General features: G+C 39.6%; 1 protein-coding gene across 5 annotated transcripts in view; it reads left to right on the top strand.

Moving 5' to 3' along the window:
• The window catches only part of NSMCE2 (NSE2 (MMS21) homolog, SMC5-SMC6 complex SUMO ligase), a 237,617-nt gene that overhangs the window by 78,273 nt on the left and 140,894 nt on the right, over positions 1 to 18,450 (top strand). For all 5 annotated transcript variants that reach the window (XM_027560865.1, XM_027560863.1, XM_027560864.1 and 2 more), the window contains one exon: positions 874 to 1,027. In XM_027560865.1, coding sequence (XP_027416666.1) covers positions 874 to 1,027 — 154 coding nt within the window. The remainder of the gene's footprint in view (positions 1 to 873; positions 1,028 to 18,450) is intronic.

Genomic DNA, 18,450 nt, shown 5'->3' with positions numbered 1-18,450 from the left:
TTTTTCACACCTCTCTTTGATGATGGATCCAGCACTGGTTGAGCTTCATCAGTGCAATGAGAAGACAGTCATTTCCTATACTCTGTACTTTACATGTAGATTTAGGTATTTTGATTTCATATAGATTTAGGTATTTTGATTTCATGCTTAATTTTCATTTTTGATTTGGCTAATGCATAGCATGCATAGCAATTAAACAAAAGAATATTATCTAATTCTTTGCTCCATGACAGAAGATAATCAAAGCAGAGGACTTACAGATAATCTTTTGACTTTGAATGGTAAAATATGATGCTTTCAACATTTTTGCATGTTTGAAAATTTTATAATAAAATATTGGGGGAGGGGAGAATAAAGATTGAGAGGTTAGCCTTGAACAGACTAGGGGCACTTACTCCTGGTGACCGCAGATGGTGGAAGTTCAAGGTTCAAGTCTCCACTCATTTTGTGAAGGAGGAGCCAGCCTCACCTGCCGGGGCCGAGGACCAGAGAAGAGGAGTGCTGGAGAGAATGCAGGACAGACTCAAGAGGAAGGAGAGGGGACCGCATAGACCTAAATGAAAAGAAGGCGCCGTCACGCTCAGGTTCTGGTGAAGGTGGAGGACACAGTTGCGCGGTACTTGTCTGGACACGGCAAGTCAGCAGGGCAACGAGGGGATAGTGTAAGAAACCAAAGGGTAGGTGGGGTAAATGAGTTTCTCTGCTGTCCGCTAGCAGTCTGTTTCTGAAACAGGGCCCTGCCCCCCTGGTTCTCTGTTGAAGGAAATTCTGTTTTCTACCGCTATATTTTTTGAATAAAATGCAAGAAAAATTCTGTTACAAGACTGTGTCATTGTTAACATTCAACTACAGTAATTTTATTGTCCTCCTCAGGTAAAAGAAGAACGTTCAGAGAAAATACCTGATCTAAAATTATTAGTGGAGAAGAAGTTTTTGGCTTTACAGAATAAGAATTCCGATGCAGACTTTCAAAATAATGAAAAATTTGTCCAATTTAAACAACAGCTGAAAGAACTAAAGAAGCAATGTAAGTCAGCATGCTTTGCTTTGGTTTGGCTTTTTTAAATTAGGGAACTGACTGGATTAACAGTCCCAGAAACTGATTTTTATAGAGTTTGCTTATCTGCTTGGCTTGATCTTTCTAAATCGCTTTTTTATTGTTGTTGCAATTCTGTATTTTGTCTAACTTTTGGTTCAAATCAGCTATCCATTTCTGAAAGCCAACGGTTTCCACAAAGTGCTAAGAAAATTCCCCAGCAGGTAGAGAAAGTTACACTGTTATTGTCCCACTGCTGAGAAAGAAATTGGGAAAATAAAACTAAAAGCTGTTTTATTAAAATACCAAAGGTAGTTTTCAAATTTTAAACTGCTGTGCCAAGCTTTAAAATAACTGTATCTTGATTCTAGTTTTTCTGTTTTAGAGTAGCAGGAGCAATGTTTTCTCAAATGTGAGACCAAAATTCTCTTGATCTCTTCTGTCTTGGTGGTAGTATAAATTCCATGTGATTTTCATTTTTTTTTTTTTGCCTTACCAGGAAACTTTATTATACTCAGGGTTTTAATGCACATAATTTTAATTTAAAAATGAGAGTATAAAAATTACTAGTTGTACCCCAGAAGTCTTGAAGACAGTATTGGCAGAAATGTATGTTTTTTGTACAGTGAAGTACATTTCCTTTTTTTCCTCCCTTTTTCCCCATATAATCCACATACCAATTTTATGTAATTTTATTGTTTTTACACTAGCATCAGTCGTTGTTCTTTAGGTTTGAGGCTCTTTTATTCCTTAGAGAATTGAACAAAGTAATTTTTTTTTCAAACTTTGGTTTCATATCACCTTCATTTGCATATACATGGGACAGGAATGCATGATACAAGATAAATTTACTTCATGTTCATATTTGTATTTAGCAGAAGGATTCCTATTTTTAAATAGGCCTTCTTTTAAATATAAGCATTTTCTTTAAATTGATGCTGAGATCTCAAAAAATAACTGAGGAAGCAGCTTTACTTTTGTCTATTTTACAAATAACTTAAGTTTCACAATTTGGAATGTTTTGCAATCATGATGAGACTTTTCTGTTACTGTAAATTTAAATAGTAAGCATTTTCCCCACATTTCAAATCTATGTGTTTTTTTGGTGGTGGTGGTTCTTCATTGAACAGCACAGCTACCAAATCTCTCTAAATTAATTTGTACTGTTTCCCCAGATGGATAACAATTCTCCAAATAGGTAATAATTTGCTAGTGCCTTTCTGGTCTAGATGCTAGTGAATTGAAGTTTTTGCTTTGGTCAAAATAACCAAATCATTTTATTTTTCTTCTTGGAGACAATAATCACAAATTATGGCAGATTTAGCATCTGATCATAATTCTTGATTTTTTTTTTAGATATTTTATAATACAGATTAAAGGACAAATATTCAAAAACAGAAATTTCTTCCCACTTTGTTATTGTTTACAAAATTATTATTCCATAAGAGAAAACTATAAAGATCTTTAGAATCATATACTCATGTGGAAGTGCCTTCTAATTAACAGTGTGTATTCAACAGAATTATAATTATTGGAATTATAGTATCATTTCTTTAATTCTCTCTAAAATGAGGAATGAGGGAGAGGTTTCCCCAGGCCAGCAGTATACATCATTTGTCTGGACAGTTAAACCTTACTACAGAGTAAATTTATATTTAAGAAAACTTCCTTATATAGGGTTTCCTTACATATGGTAACACTAGAATTAAGAGAACTTTCCTTTTATGTCTCCTGAAGTAATCTTTTTAAAAATTTTAAAATATCAAATGGTGAAACAAGCAAAATATTAATACTCTTTTAAGATACTCTGTAAGATGTATATACTTTACTTGCAGAAATGTGATTTTTAGTGCATTATTATTAGCGCTATCAGTTAAACTGATGCCATGCCTCCTGGATTTCATTTCTTTTAATGTAACGCTAGTGAGGATGCTGGTTAGCACGAGGCTTGTGCAGTTTTGTGGAGCCAAGTCAAAGAAACTATGATTTATAAAGAAGCTGGTGAATCTATTTATTTTGAGAGATTTTCTGAAGGCAAGGAATTACAATAGTAATTTTGTGGATTTTTTTTTTAAGATTGGAAAAGACAAGCCAGGGAGAGATACTTGAATCTAGTTACCTATTTTGACGAAGGCTAAAGCATTTTTATGGTCTGCACATAGTAGAAGAGTTCTTCCAATGAAAATCACCCCACATTTTCACCAACTTTATTATTCAAGAACATAAATTGCATGGGATTACATTTTACCAGATAAGGATTTAATGAAAGAAATACCAGGAAGCTCTTAGGCGGGGGGGGAATCAAGGAGACTGAAATGAGGAGGTCTATCTGGTGCCCTGACCTGAGGAGGTGCCCTCATTTCTCAAGGCAGCTCTGCCTACAGCAGTTAATCCTGCTGCAGCTCAGCGGCTGGTTCTCAAAGTGACTGGTGTCAAGAACCCCTTACATTCTTAAACTCACTGAGGGCCATGGACTCCCGTGGTGGTCCAGTGGTTAAGACTCTGCTTCCAATGCTGAGGATGCAGGTTTGACCCCTGGTTGATTAGGGAACTAAGGTCCCACGTGCCATGGGGTGTGGCCAGTTTACGTGTGTGTGTGTCTGTGTATAAACAGCATATTTTTTAAAATTATTTTTTATTTAGGTCCCCCAGACAGCTTTTTAACTTTTCATAGGTTGTAGCTGTTGGTATCTAAATAGAAATCAAAACTGAGGAACTTAAAAAATATTAATGCACTTAAAAAAATCAATCATAAGTCCATTACATGTTAATAAAAAGAACACAGGGAGGCCTGGCGTGCTGCGATTTATGGGGTTGCAAAGAGTTGGACACGACTAAGTGACTGAACTGAACTGACTGATGACATATAACTAGGTATTTTCCAAACAAAGAAAAATTAGTGGGAAGAGTGGCATTATTTTACATTTTTGCAAGTCTTTTCAATTTCTGGCTTAATAGAATGCAGCTGGGTCTTCATATTTGCTCATGCATTTAATCTGTTGTGCATTGTTTTGATTGATGATTGATTTTTTTTAAGTGTTTGGGTTGAACCAAAGAAAGTCCAGCTTCACACATAGGTAGTTGGACTTGCTGAAAGGATCTTGCAGACCCCCTGAAATTCTCATTTTGAAAACCACAGATTTAGGCCAAGGGTCAGTACGTATGGCCCCGTTGGCCAAATTCAGCCTACACCCTCTTTCTCTGTGACCTGCAAGCTAAGATTTTTCTTTAATATTTTTCAATTGTTGGGGGGAAAAAAGTCAAGAGAAGAATGTGATGTGAAAATTAAATTATTCAGATTTTAGTGTTCATATGTAAATTTTTATGAGAATCTAGACACATTCATTCATTTACATGTTGTCTATAGGTGCTTTACATCATAATGGCAGAGTTGAGAGGTTGCATCAGAGACCATCTGACCCACAAAACTTGTTTTTACTATCTGACTCTTTCCTGAATGGTAATTAGAAATAAGGGAAGGTATTTTTGTTGTTGTTAACTTTAGATTTTTTTCCTAATGCTGCTGCTAAGTCTCTTCAGTCGTGTCCGATTCTGTGTGACCCCATAGATGGCAGCCCACCATCTACTCTGTCCCTGGGATTCTCCAGGCAAGAATACTGGAGGGAGTTGCTATTTCCTTCTCCAACGCATGCATGCACGCTAAGTCGCTTCAGTCATGTCCGACTCTGTGCGACCTCATGGACAGCAGCCCACCAGGCTCCTCTGTCCACGGGATTCTCTAGGCAAGAGTACTGGAGTGGGTTGCCATTTCCTTCTCCAAGACTTTTTCCTAAGTACCATGCATTTGTCTCAGGTATATTCAGAACACCTTGTGTGCCTGCTGTATATGAATCTTTGCAGCTGGTGCTCTGAGATCAAAATAAGGCAGAGTTCCAGGACCTGGAGAAGATAATATATACAATTCTGGTAGAGCCATGAAAGCAAATATCCAAGCAAAAGCAAAGACACAATGTCAAAAACAAATATTATACAAGTGGGCCTTAATGGAGGAAGAACAGGAATGCAGATTTTATCTGCGTTGGTTGATAGGGGTTGCCTGGAACTATGTGTTCAAAATGCTTCAGAGGCTGGGTTCAGGCCTTGCAAGAAAGGGTGTGCTGAAGGATTGTGGGAAAAGAAGAGAAGCAGTGCAGATATCTGGTATTTACCATCTCTAGAATATAACAGCAGCAGATGAATTATACTCATTTGAGGCTATGCTTACTCTGAAGGTCACATACTTCAGTTGTACACAGTAAGGTTTTTTAGTAGTTATTTGTGTCTTGCAGATATTGCCAGGCATTCAATCCATCTTCTTTGGGCAAATTGTTTTATGTGTGGGTACCCAGTGTCCTAAGTATTAGAGATATTATGTCTGCCTCAACTTCCTAGGATTATTACCAAGGTTAAATGAGATAGTAGATCTTTGCAAACTCTGAAACTTTACATTTAAGTTATTATTGACAAAGAGCTAGTAAAGCATAGTGGAAAGAATGTGAGTTTAGCAGCCAGAAGACCTGGGTTTGAGTCAATAAGTAAGTAGCCTGATCTCTGTACCAGTACCACCCATTTTTCTTAGGGCTAATTCTTAGAGTCATACAAATCAAGATTGTGATTGAAGATAATTTTTATATTTGGTGGCAGTGATGATAAATGAGCCAGCAAACAGTTTTCACAGAAGAGAATTCTGTTCCCCTAAATGGTAATCATGGTCTTACTAACCCAAGTTGTAAAATAAACAATATGACTTGGTTTAGGGCAGACAGAACCAGACCAAGTTGGATAAAATTATTTTAATATACCTGAACAGTATATTCATATTGTAATATTCTCTCTTCCTTGTCTCTTTTACTTAAACAGTTTACAGTATTGCAACTCATGGTTTCCTGTGATTTTAACGTCAGGAGAACTTAATTAGAATATGCAGACAGACGCCTCTGTATAAATGGGCTTCTCTGGTAGCTCAGCTGGTATAGAATCTGCCTGCAATGCCAGAGACCCCAGTTCAGTTCCTGGGTTGGGAAGATCGCTGGAGAAGGGATCAGCCACCCACTCCAGTATTCTTGGGTTTCCCTGGTGCTCAGATGGTAAAGAATCCACCTGTAATGCGGGAGACCTGAGTTCGATCCCTGGGTTGGAAAGATCCCCTGGAGAAGGAAATGCCAACCCCCTCCAGTATTCTGGCCTGGAGAATTCCATGGGGTCCCAAAGAGTCGGACACAAGTTTCACTTTCTGTATAAACACTTTCTCAAGTTTTCAAGTAATCTTTCTGGTGTTCCTTATTCACTTACCAATTATATAATTAGGAGGCATTGAAAGTTTTAGTATAGGTCAGCAAGGCAGAAATCGAGGGAATTTTACAATAGTTCATACTTAGGAACCTTTACAATTTAAGGGCATCACTTTGTTGTCAAAATAGAATTTACTCTAAATCTGAGAGCTTTAGTATTAAATAATAGGAAATGTAATTTTGATGGTACCTTTAAATGTTAAAAGAGCATGTCTTTTTTAATGCATATTTGCTAATCTGAAGGTGTTCACCACAAATTTAACAGTATACTTAGGTCATATATGAGATATGCAGAATACGAGATACAGAGATAATTGAATCCATGTGTGAAACTCAGAAATCAATTTAAGTGATACATATATCTGGACACAGAAATCATTATCACTTCTCATAATACCACACACACAACATAGGAATTCACACCATAATCTTGTAAGTTATATGGGTTTAGAAAATAACTGTGTGCCATCACTTGAAACATGCTCATTATAGGGCTCAAAACTGATAAAATAGGGAGTGGCCATTCACTTCACAAAAGATTTGCTCACAGATTCTGTTAGATAGGGAGTTCCTTAGGAATACTAGAATAACTTTACTGTTCCTTGTGGGTTGCTTACCCCATCCTTCATCATCTGTTCAAAGCCACAGTGTCATTCCACGTGAGCAGGGCCTTCTGTATTTTGCCTACTGCTGTATTCCTTGAGGTCTAGGTACCTGGTATGTAATGCACAGATCCTTGATGGTCACAAGAGTCTTCAGGAGAACTGCCATATACTTGAGAGCTTGTGCTTAGTTGCTCAGTCGTGTCTCTTTGCAACCCCATGGACTGTAGCCCACCAGGCTCCTCTGTCCACGGAATTTCCCAGACAAGGATGCTAGAGCGGGTTGCCGTTTCCTATTCCAGGGAATCTTCCCAACCCAGGGATTGAACCCGCGTCTCCTGCATTGGCAAGCAGATTCTAGGAAGCCCACACAAGAGGTTATGCCCTACCTAAAGGAGATGCCTGCAACCTGGCCAATCCCTGCTGCTATGAGGGAGGGTGGACACAGTGTTACCAGATCTTCAGGTTTTTGGGAAAACCCAGAAGTTTAGCTGATTATTTTTCAGTTACTAAATTTTTGAAACACTATATGAACAGAACTGTCAGTTTGTGAGCTTTGATTTTGCCTCCTCGTAATACCATTTTTCACTGCCTTGCTAAGCACTTAATGGGACATCAGTATTAATTTGTCCAATTAACAGTAGATTATGATTTCTTCAAGGAAAGGGATGCTTTTATTTAAAGATACTTCAAAGTAAGGCCAGATTTTATGCATTTCCTGCCATTTGGGAATGTGGAGTAGGAACCCAGTGGATTCTGTTGAAAAGCAGGTGGAGATTTTATGTTGAGGGGCCAAATAGGGGAATCCCTACACCAGTTGCAGATGAACAGTAGAGTTTTAGGGAAGATTAGCTCTTTTGAGGATTGGAAATGTGTATGTGAGTTTTGAAGCCTACTAGAAGGAGAGAGGTGAGGAAGAAGCAAAGGAGGTGCTTAGATACACATTGGATGTGTTTAAACTACACCAGGTGTTGGCCAACCTGACTTAATGCTGATCCCCTTCAACCTATAAATGTCTTTGTCGTGCAATATAACTGTCTATCCAAACAACATATATTGCTGGGCTGCAATTAACCAAAGCCCAAGACCCTTTAAGGTAGGAATAGTTTCTCATTCATCTCTGTGTTCCTTTTGTTCCTTATCTAGTTAGAGCTCAGGTAATATTTATAGAACAGAATTATTCAACTAGAAAAAGAGGGTCAGAATCTAGTTAAGGTAGTCTGATGGTAAAACGTCTTTTCCCTTCGATACTGTGCCATCAGTAGAGAAGAAAAGAAGAGGAAGAAAATTGGCATACATGGCTTTGGGATCTAAAATCAGCAGCAGAGGGTTAACAACTATATTGCCTTTGACAGTCCTTTATTTTTTTAATTATTCAGAAAAGACAGCATGCATGATCCTGTGTTATAACCTGTTATAGTGATATGTTGGTGTAAATGTATCGTATATGTAGCAACACATAGTTTTTAACACCACAGCAGCAGCATACTCAGGAATTGATGCTCACTTACTTAGAACATTTAAGCAAACTTATAAAAGTTTAGGCTTGCTCGCTCTTCTATAGACAATTTTTCATCTCTGTGGCCCTTAGTTAATCTTCATTTTTTCTTTAATATTGATGATACCATCACCATTCATTTGCTGGATGACCACTAACGGTTGGGAAATGCTAAAAGTCATAAGTTTCACAACAGAGATTGACTTTTCCACAGTGGATTATATCCTGAGGACTCATGCTCATTGAGTGAAATTTACGCCCTGTGCAAATGTTTTATTCTTTGTGTATTTGCCTCTCTCCTTCTTCCTCTTTGAGTCATTCTGTCTGATTCTTTTGTGGCTCTTTCCTCCCTTCTGCTTTCTTTGTGTTTCCCACCCAGATGGTTTCTCTTTCCCGTAGGTCTTTACTTACATCAGGGGTAGCTAAGTGCTACCATTCCCGTCTTAATGATGAAGCAGCTTCCGAGAGATTAAGTGATATGCCCAGGGTTACAAAGTTCATAAACAGTGGAACCAGATGACAGGAGATGCCAAGGGGAGAGAGAGTATTAGAAAGAGATGTAACTATCCTCTCTCTTCTGTTTCATACAGTTATTTCCTAGGAAGTTTTACACTTTAAAGCAGATTTGGGGTTCAGTTGAGTTGCTCAGTTGTGTCCAACTCTTTGCGACCTCATGGACTGCAGGACACCGGGCTTCCCTGTCCATTACCAGCTCCCGAAGCTTGCTCAAATTCATGTCCATCGAGTCGGAGAAACCATCCAACCATCTCGTCCTCGTCACCTTCTCCCCCTGCCTTCAATCTTTCCCAGCATCAGGATCTCTTCTAAGGAGTCAGTCCTTCGCATCAGGTGGGAAAATATTGGAGCTTCAGCTTCAGCATCAGTCCTTCCAATAAGTATTCAGGACTGATTTCCTTTAGGGTTGACTGGTTTGATCTCTTTGCAGTCCAGGGGACTCTCAAGAGCTAGTGAAACTAATTCCGATCAGATTGATTCTCTTGTGGTGGAGTTTTAATCAGGGCATTAAGCTATCAGGGAGCTCTTTGGGAGTGAAAAATTGGCTTTTCTACATGTGTGTTGTAATAAGCAATAAAAGATGCCCGTATACTCCACCTTCACTCCAGAGTTTCCCCTAGTCTTTTAGGAAAATAGTATGCAGTTCAGTTCAGTCACTCAGTCGTGTCCAACTCTTTGCGACCCCATGAATCACAGCACACCAGGCCTCCCTGTCCATTACCAACTCCTGGAGTTTACCCAAACTCATGTCCATTGAGTCAGTGATGCCATCCAGCCATCTCATCCTCTGTCATCCCCTTCTCCTCCTGCCCCCAATCTCTGCCAGCATCAGGGTCTCTTTTCCAGTGAGTCAACTCTTCGCATGAGGTGGCCAAAATATTGGAGTTTCGGCTTCAACATCAGTCCTTCCAATGAACACCCAGGACTGAGCTCCTTTAGGATGGACTGGTTGGATCTCCTTGCAGTCCAAAGGACTCTCAAGAGTCTTCTCCAACACCACAGTTCAAAAGCATCAATTCTTCGGTGCTCAGCTTTCTTCACAGTCCAACTCTCACATCCATACATGACCACTGGAAAACCATAGCCTTGACTAGACAGACCTTTGTTGGCAAAGTAATGTCTTTTCAATATGCTATCTAGGTTGGTCATACCTTTCCTTCCAAGGAGTAAGCGTCTTTTAATTTCATGGCTGCAGTCACCATCTGCAGTGATTCTGGAGCCCCCCAAAATAAAGTCTGACACTATTAACACTGTTTCCCCATCTAGTTCCCATGAAGTGATGGGACCGGATGCCATGAACTTTGTTTTCTGAATGTTGAGCTTTAAGCCAACTTTTTCACTCTCCTCCTTCACTTTCATCAAGAGGCTTTTTAGTTCCTCTTCACTTTCTGCAGGGTGGTGTCATCTCCATATCTGAGGTTATTGATATTTCTCCCGGCAATCTTGATTCCAGCTTGTGCTTCTTCCAGCCCAGCCTTTCTCATGATGTACTCTGCATATAAGTTAAATAAACAGGGTGACAATATATAGCCTTGATGTACTCCTTTTCCTATTTGGAACCAGTCTGTTAACTGTTGCTTCCTGACCTGTATACAGGTTTCTCAGGAGACAGGTCAGGTGGTCTCATATTCCCATCTCTTTTGGGATTTTCCACAGTTTATTGTGATCCACACAGTCAAAGGCTTTGGCATAGTCAATAAAGCAGAAATAGATGTTTTTCTGGAACTCTCTTGCTTTTTCTATGATCCAGCAGTGGATGTTGGCCATTTGATCTCTGGTTCCTCTGCGTTTTCTAAAACCAAGACGTCAGGAAGTTCACAGTTCATGTACTGCTGAAGTCTGGCTTGGAGAATTTTGAACATTACTGTATTAATAGAAGTAATAACCAGGCTTTGTACAATGACTACTACATGTGGTACTTAATCAGTGCTAGTTGAATTATTAATGCACAGGCATTGTTTGAGGGCTTGCCTATAAAAGGTATTTGTATACTTTATATACATTATTGTTTACTTCTCACAGTTCTACAACTGTACCCATATTATAGAATAGAAAATGTGCAGAGAGAGGTGAGATGGCTTTCTGAAGGTCATAAGTGCTGAAATTCAAACCCAGGTTTAGGTGACACCAGAGTTCATGTTCTTTCCCTTGTATACCACATCAACTCTTGAAAACCTTTCCATTTTTTTTTTTTTTCTCTCTCTCTCTTCTCTCAATTCAAGCATTTCGTGCATCTCTTTAAAAATTGATGTGTCCTGGGACTGTCAAGTAGTGAACAGTGAACCCAGATTATGGGTCTCTGTTGATGCCCTCTGGTGACTCTGGTGGAATCTGCTTCATCTGGCTGAGAAGCTCTTGCTTAGTCACTTGTGTATAGAGATCAGGGTGTAGGGTTCATATCAGGCCTTATATAGTACTTTGTCTGTGCTGATATTGCTTTCAAAGCAGCCCCTAGAGAATCACGTTGTAGCTGAGCCCATTTTATAAAGAAGTGAGACTCAAAAGGCAAGTAGTTTGGTCAAGGTCACAAAGTAAGTTACAGAGTGAAACTGAGTCCTCCTTTTCCAGATCCCATGGTTTTGGCAATACATTCAGTAAATAGTGCATGAGAATGCCTTTTACGGTGTGAATAGTTGCTGTGCTAGGGAGAAAGGAATAGGATGTTTATTACACCTCAAGTTTAGAACAAATTCCATGAAATGTACTTCAAGCATAACAGCAGTAATCCCATGCATGTCCGTCATCCCTTTTAATCTTTGCAGCATCCACGTGCCGGAGAGGAATGCGTGGAAAATGCAGGTTCTGTTTTTAGCAGACTGGTTCCTAGAGGTGACGTATTTACCCAGTGTCTCACCATCAGGAGGTCAGAAGGATAACAAATACATCTCTGAGGAGAGGGGAAGCTTTAGAATGAGAGATGACTATAATTAAAGTTATTAGGTTCAGGTATCAAGGGAGCAGTGAGTCAGCACCAAGTTTAAACAAACTGTGGACTGCGGGTGTTTCTCTCCTGGTGGCTTATTTTGAGAGAGTGTGATGTCATCCGTGCCCAGAAAGCAGCCTGACCCCAGAACACGAGTAAGTGTCCTGGAGAGATGCACATCACGCTTAAGAATTATCTTGTTGGATTGGAAGCATCTAGTTTGTAATTATTAGATGTATATAATAGGTACCCATTTGTAGTTGACATCTGGCTCCTACCAGCCCCTGGGAACCACTGTTTTTTTTTTTTCCCCTCCGTATAGTTTTGGCTTTTCCAGATTGCTGCATACATGGAATCATACAGGGTATAGCCTTGTAAGTGGCTTTTTTCCACTGAAGCAGAATGTGTGTGAGTTTCATCCACAGTTTGTTGCATCGTGTTGCTATAATAGTCCATCATATAGATGTACCATAGTTATAATCTCTTCTGTTCAGTCACCAACTCAAGGTCGTTTCCGTGGTTTCCAGCTTGGAGCCGTTATGTTTAAAGCTGTTCCAAGTATCATGTATAGGCTTTAATGTGAATGTAAGTTTTAATTTCTCTTGGATAAATATCAAGGTGTGCGACTGCTGACTTATGTGGTGAGTACGCATTTAACTTACAAGACACTGATAGACTGTTTTCCATGGTCCCATCTTATATTTCCGTGAGCGTTGTATTACTAGTTGCTGTGTACCCTCACCAGCCCTTGGATTATTTTGGTTTTGTTTTTAATTTTAGCCATTCTAGTAAGTCTGTAATGTTAGCTCATTGTAGACTTAGTTTGTGCTTTTCTAATGACAGTGATGCTGAACATGAAGTTCCTTTTTTGTACTTAAATTTTTCATATAATGTTCATGTTTTTCTATTCGTGTATCTCCTACATTTATTATTTAGTTTATTCAAGAATCATTTTAGACAGTTTGTGGCAGTGGTTCTCACCCAGTCTGTTCCCACACCAGCAGCCATAAGCATCACCTGGAAACTTACTGAAAATACAGATTTTTCAGATGCACATAAGAGCAACTGAATCGGAAACTCTGGGGATGGGGCTGAATTTTAACAAGCCCTCCAGGTGATCTCCTCTAAGCCAGAGTTTGAGGACCATTGGTTTGCAGTAGTGGCGCTTACCTATCACTGGATATCAGTATCAGCTGTGAACCTTAAAAAAAGACCCAATTCCAACCCCCAGAGATTCAGAATTAATTAGTTGGTGTCTCATGGGGCTCTAGGCATTTTTTTTTTTTTTTTAAGTTCTCTGGGTGGTGCTAATGTATAATCAAGGTTGAAAGTAGCTTGTCTACCAAAGGTTGTTTAGCTAGGCATTGTAGAGGACACAAATCTGACTTCTAATTCCATGTCTCATGTAGCTTATTATCTAAAAGGGAAGGTCCAAAAATACACAACATAGTTACAGGCATATATAAATTACTCAGCTGCTGCTGCTAAGTCGCTTCAGTCGTGTCCGACTCTGTGCGACCCCATAGATGGCAGCCCACCAGGCTCCCCCATCCCTGGGATTCTCCAGGCAAGAACACTGGAGCGGGTTGCCATTTCCTTCTCCAATGCATGAAAGTGAAAGTGAAGTCTCTCAGTCGTGTCCGACTCTTAGCGACCCCATGGACTGCAGCCTACCAGGCTCCTCCATCCATGGGATTTTCCAGGCGAGAGTACTGAAGTGGGTTGCCATTGCCTTCTCCAAAATTGCTCAGCAGTTACCTAATAAATTAAACTGTACTTGGTGTCCTGGGTTTGAATGTAAACTACCTTTATATATAACTCTCTGAGAGCCTCATTTTTGTATTCCATGTTGTACTTCACATTCATTCGTTCAGGCAGTATTTATTGAGTATGCTGGGAATGTAGTTGTGAATAAACTAGACAAATCCCTAGTTTACATTGGAGCTTACATTCTGGTCTTTGGCACCTAGGTAGCCTCTACTCACTTTACAGTCTTTAAGTGGAATATAGTACACATCTTACTAGCTCTAAAACAAAGTAGTCTGTTCATATGCAAAATTGATAACTTTAATAATGATCATATTTTTTTATATTCAAGTATTGTCCTGCAGAGTTATTTGCCTTGTATTTGTTAATATTTTAGTCATGAAATCTATTTTCTTGGTAACTTTTTTAAGCCATGTATTTAATCATCTCCATTAATAACACTGTTAAGGGCAGAGACTGTCCAACCCATGGAAAGATCCTAGAATTTGGGATCAGAAAATATGTATTGAGATTCTAAATAATAGTTTGTGTTTTTGATCAAATAAATAGAATTTTACATTTCTGTAAAGTATAGGTAATATAATAATAATGCTTCTTAGCCCCCCAGAGTTGTATAGGGATTAAACCAGATATTTTAAAATGAAAAGTGAAAGTGCTTTTATAAACTGTAATATACTCTTTCAAATATTAGTTTCCTAATCTTTTTTAAAGTTGCTTAAAGGCATTAACTTTAATAATTTTTATTTCAAAAGTTAAATATTTTATACTTGATTAGCAGTTGGCATACGTCCTTAAGTACAAGGAGACAAAATGTTTAGTCCTTTTGTAAAAGTGTTAAGAGATCATAAAGAAGGATAAAATAGACTGTCAAGTAGTTAAGGAATGTTCTGTCATTGACAAGAGTGTGAACCAAAAATGTTGATAAGGTGACAAATCATTTTTCAGTACAGTATTGGTTTTGGCAACCTTTTCTTGATAGGAGGCAGAGAGTGAAGTGTCAAGAACAGCCCTAGTCACATAGCGAGCCATGCTGCCCCTGGTGACGTGTGTTCATTATGAGCAGATGCGCTGGAGCTGCCGCTGTTCATTACTGCCGTGCGTGGGCCTTCACTGTGTTAGGGATTCTCTTACAGATCAGCATTTAACTGCGGAGGACCCCCTTTGTGTCTGAATCTGGCTATTTAGCTTTTCTTTCTTTTTTTTAAATCCCCCAGTGACTTATTTCAAATTACATTTTTTAGTGAATTAGCACCTCTGATAATGCAGAACACAAGGCTAGACACCAGGACCGCAGGCAAGTAATCCATGTTTTGGAGAGTGAGACAAAAAGCGAACTGGCCTCTTGAGATGACGGGCCCTAGAACTTGACTCAGAAAACTTGGAGAGATGAGAGTGGGGTAGGGACGTTGATGAAAGATGTTGAGTAGAGCTTTCCAAGATAAATCTAGCTAATTTTTTAAAATAAAATACTGAAGTTTTCTGGGGCAGAAGAATCAGTTTGCTTTAGTTGTGGGGTGCTTGGTGTTTATCAGGAAGTTTGCGTTTGGTCGGAGCATCTACTGAGTGAGGGCAGGCACCGCGCATTGTCTGTGGCACCTAGGACAGCACCTTGGCATGGCAACAGTGCTTCCTGTACATTTGGGAAGTGAGTGAAGACCTGTAAGGGAAAGGGTTAAGGGGAGGGAGCCTTCTTTTCTCCCACAGGACAAGTATTCCGTGGCAGCTCCTCTGACGCACACCTGGCCTTGGAATGAGAGCACAGGGGCAGGCGTCGCGTCCCTTTTCATCCAAGCCCTTTGGCAGACTCAGGCAGAACTGTGCACTAAGTACAAAGTGTGGCTGCCAATTGGCTGGAGGTGTTCCCAGACTTTCTGGCAACCTTCCTTGCCCCGTTTGACCATGGGCTGCTTACTGGTGGAAAGTACTTCCTTCCTCTTTCCCTAGGGGGACACTGTTCTGTGACTTCACTTCAGCTGCTTTAGCAGGAAACTTACAAGTTACCCTTAAGAGTTTTTAATTCCTTCCCCAACCATCAGGCTTAAGTAACCTCCATCTCTCCTGTTATACAGTAGCATTGATTTTTCCACCCACACACAAAGCGTTAAATTGACTATGCTTCTTACATTTTAGAGTATTACAGAGTTAAGAAAATATAGTAGTTGCTTATGTAGGTTTATGCTCTGCTTCAGAGCATACTGATTTTATTTTTACATTTACTAAAAGCAAAAAATTATTCCTACCAAGAGATGTGTAGAAATGTTCAGCCAGTCACCAAGACGTACTGTCTAGTCCCATTCCTAAAACCCTCTGCCAAGCCTGTCTCCATTTCTTTCTGCTCCTGCTGCTCCACTACTCTCAGTCTCTTATGTGTCCTGTCCCAGGAGTTGCTTCTTGTCAGTTTTCGCTGGAGTGAGTGATGGTTCTAAAAGTATAGGTCTGGTCATGGTTGTCCACTGTGTGTCTTTCAAAGGCCCTCCCAACCCTCCTGGAATAAAGATTGTTCTGGCAACCAGACTTTTTTTTTCTTTTCTTTTTTCACTTTCTCACCACTTTTCTCTCTAGCCCTTTGATCCAGACACTTGCAGTTCCCAGAAAGTATTGTGTTCTCCTTCACCTCCAGGCTTTCACACTTAGTAATCTCTTCATGAAATATTCTTTGTACCCACCCCTCTCTTCACTTGGTTATGAAAAAGTTTACCCATCTGCCTTGATACAGATATCGTGGACTTTGTGGAGTCCTCCCCAAGGTAGAATAAGTGCACAGCTATTACATGGGACCTTTCAGTCAGTTCAGTTCAGTCGCTCAATCATGTCTGACTCTTTGCCACTCCATGGACTGCAGCATGCTAGGCTTCCCTGTCGATCACCAACTCCAAGAGCCTACTCAAACTCGTGTCCATCAGGTTGGTGATGCCATCCAACCATCTCATCCTTTGTCATCCCCTTCCCCTCCCACCTTCAGTCTTTCCCAGCATCAGGGTCTTTTCCAGTGAGTCAGTTTTTTGCATCAGGTGGCCAAAGTATTAGGACCTTTAAAGGAACTTTAATCTGGTGAGGGATATCTAATGGCGAAGATCAGCATGTGAGATTATTTGACAAGAAGAGGAATTTGAAGTAAGGTTTATAGTGGCTTTAAAATAGGCTCTTTTGTTTAAATAATGTGCACAGTGGAAACCAATACTGAGATACCTTATTTATAATCTGATATTTCAACATCTATGCATACCATCCTTTAAAATGTTCTTTGTCCACTGCTTTAGGCGATGGCACATGCCAGCACAGACATACTGACTGAAATATATTAACTTTCTCATCTTGAGTGACTCATTTGACTCGAATAGCAAGTTCCCCTATGACCCCACCTCTAAAAATAGAAAGTATATTATTATGTTTTCAGAATTCCAGGCTTTGAGAAGCAGTAAGCTACTCTGTTTTGTTCTGATGGCCATTGGCCTACAGCTGAATTCTGATAGTCACATGAGCTAGAGACTGGAGTTTGAAGTTGGAAGAGAGATGGAGGCCCCAGAGGGGCAGAAGTTTGGGAGAAGCATGTTAAAATTATAGGTTATAAATACCAACGTTGTTGTTAATAAAATACGCAAACTGTATGTGAGGATCAAGCTTCGGCTTTGATAATACAATGATAATTTAAGATAATTATAATAACTGAATATTAAAGGTACAGAGTATATAATGAGATTCTTTAAAATGTTTTCCTGGTAATTGTGCTTTGGGCAAATCAACTGTAACAAAGATATTTCTCAGTGATATTTAGTAGGAAAATTTGGAGACAAAGAGATGTTTAGAAAATGTTTTATCATATAATATTGAATTTTAAAGCAGTATAAGTATTGTATATGGATTCTGATCACCGTTAGTGGGTAAGAAGCCATAAATAGAAGTAGAAAAAGGTCCAAGAGACATATGGGTCAAAATATTAAAGGGAGAAAGAGTTGTTTGCTTATTTTAGTTGAATTTCCTATTACATGCAGGAGACCTGGGTTCGATCCCTGGGTTAGGAAGATCCCCTGGAGCAGGGAAAAGCTACCCACTCCAGTATTCTGGCCCGGAGAATCCCATGGACTGTAAAGTCCATGGGGTTGCAAAGAGTTGGACATGACTGAGCAACTTCCACTTTCTTTTTTCACGTATGCACAAACTTCTCAGTCTTAATCCAAAAATTAGCCATATTTCAAAATTCATAAACTAAATTCCATAAAATAATAAGATAGGGGTATGGAGTTAGCTATAACTTTTGATTTTCTGTGTTTCTCCTTGTAGGTAGTATTGATTGAGAGTTTGCTTCACTTCTTTTGCAATAAAGTACAGAAGTCACACCAGACTTCCCCTATCCAGTTTTGAAGCAAGAAATCCACTGTGTAGATTAAAAAAAATTCTCATGGTGCATAAGGGAATAGAGATGACAGGTACTCATTTGTTAGAGAATAGATTTTTTAAGTCAGTTCAGTTCAGTCGTTCAGTCATGTCCGACTCTTTGCGACCCCAGAATCACAGCACGCCAGGCCTCCCTGTCCATCACCAACTCCCGGAGTTCACTCAAACTCACGTCCATCTAGTCAGTGATGCCATCCAGCCATCTCATCCTCTGTCATCCCCTTCTCCTCCTGCCCCCAATCCCTCCCAGCATCAGAGTCTTTTCCAGTGAGTCAACTCTTTGCATGAGGTGGCCAAAGTACTGGAGTTTCAGCTTTAGCATCGTTCCTTCCAAAGAACACCCAGGGCTGGTCTCCTTTAGAATGGACTGGTTGGATCTCCTTGCAGTCCAAGGGACTCTCAAGAGTCTTCTCCAACACCAC

This window comes from Bos indicus x Bos taurus, chromosome 14, assembly GCF_003369695.1.
Source record: "Bos indicus x Bos taurus breed Angus x Brahman F1 hybrid chromosome 14, Bos_hybrid_MaternalHap_v2.0, whole genome shotgun sequence".
Lineage (NCBI taxonomy): Eukaryota > Metazoa > Chordata > Mammalia > Artiodactyla > Bovidae > Bos > Bos indicus x Bos taurus.
The sequence above is the reverse complement of the archived record's forward strand: the minus strand, read 5'-3'. Positions and strand labels throughout refer to the sequence as shown.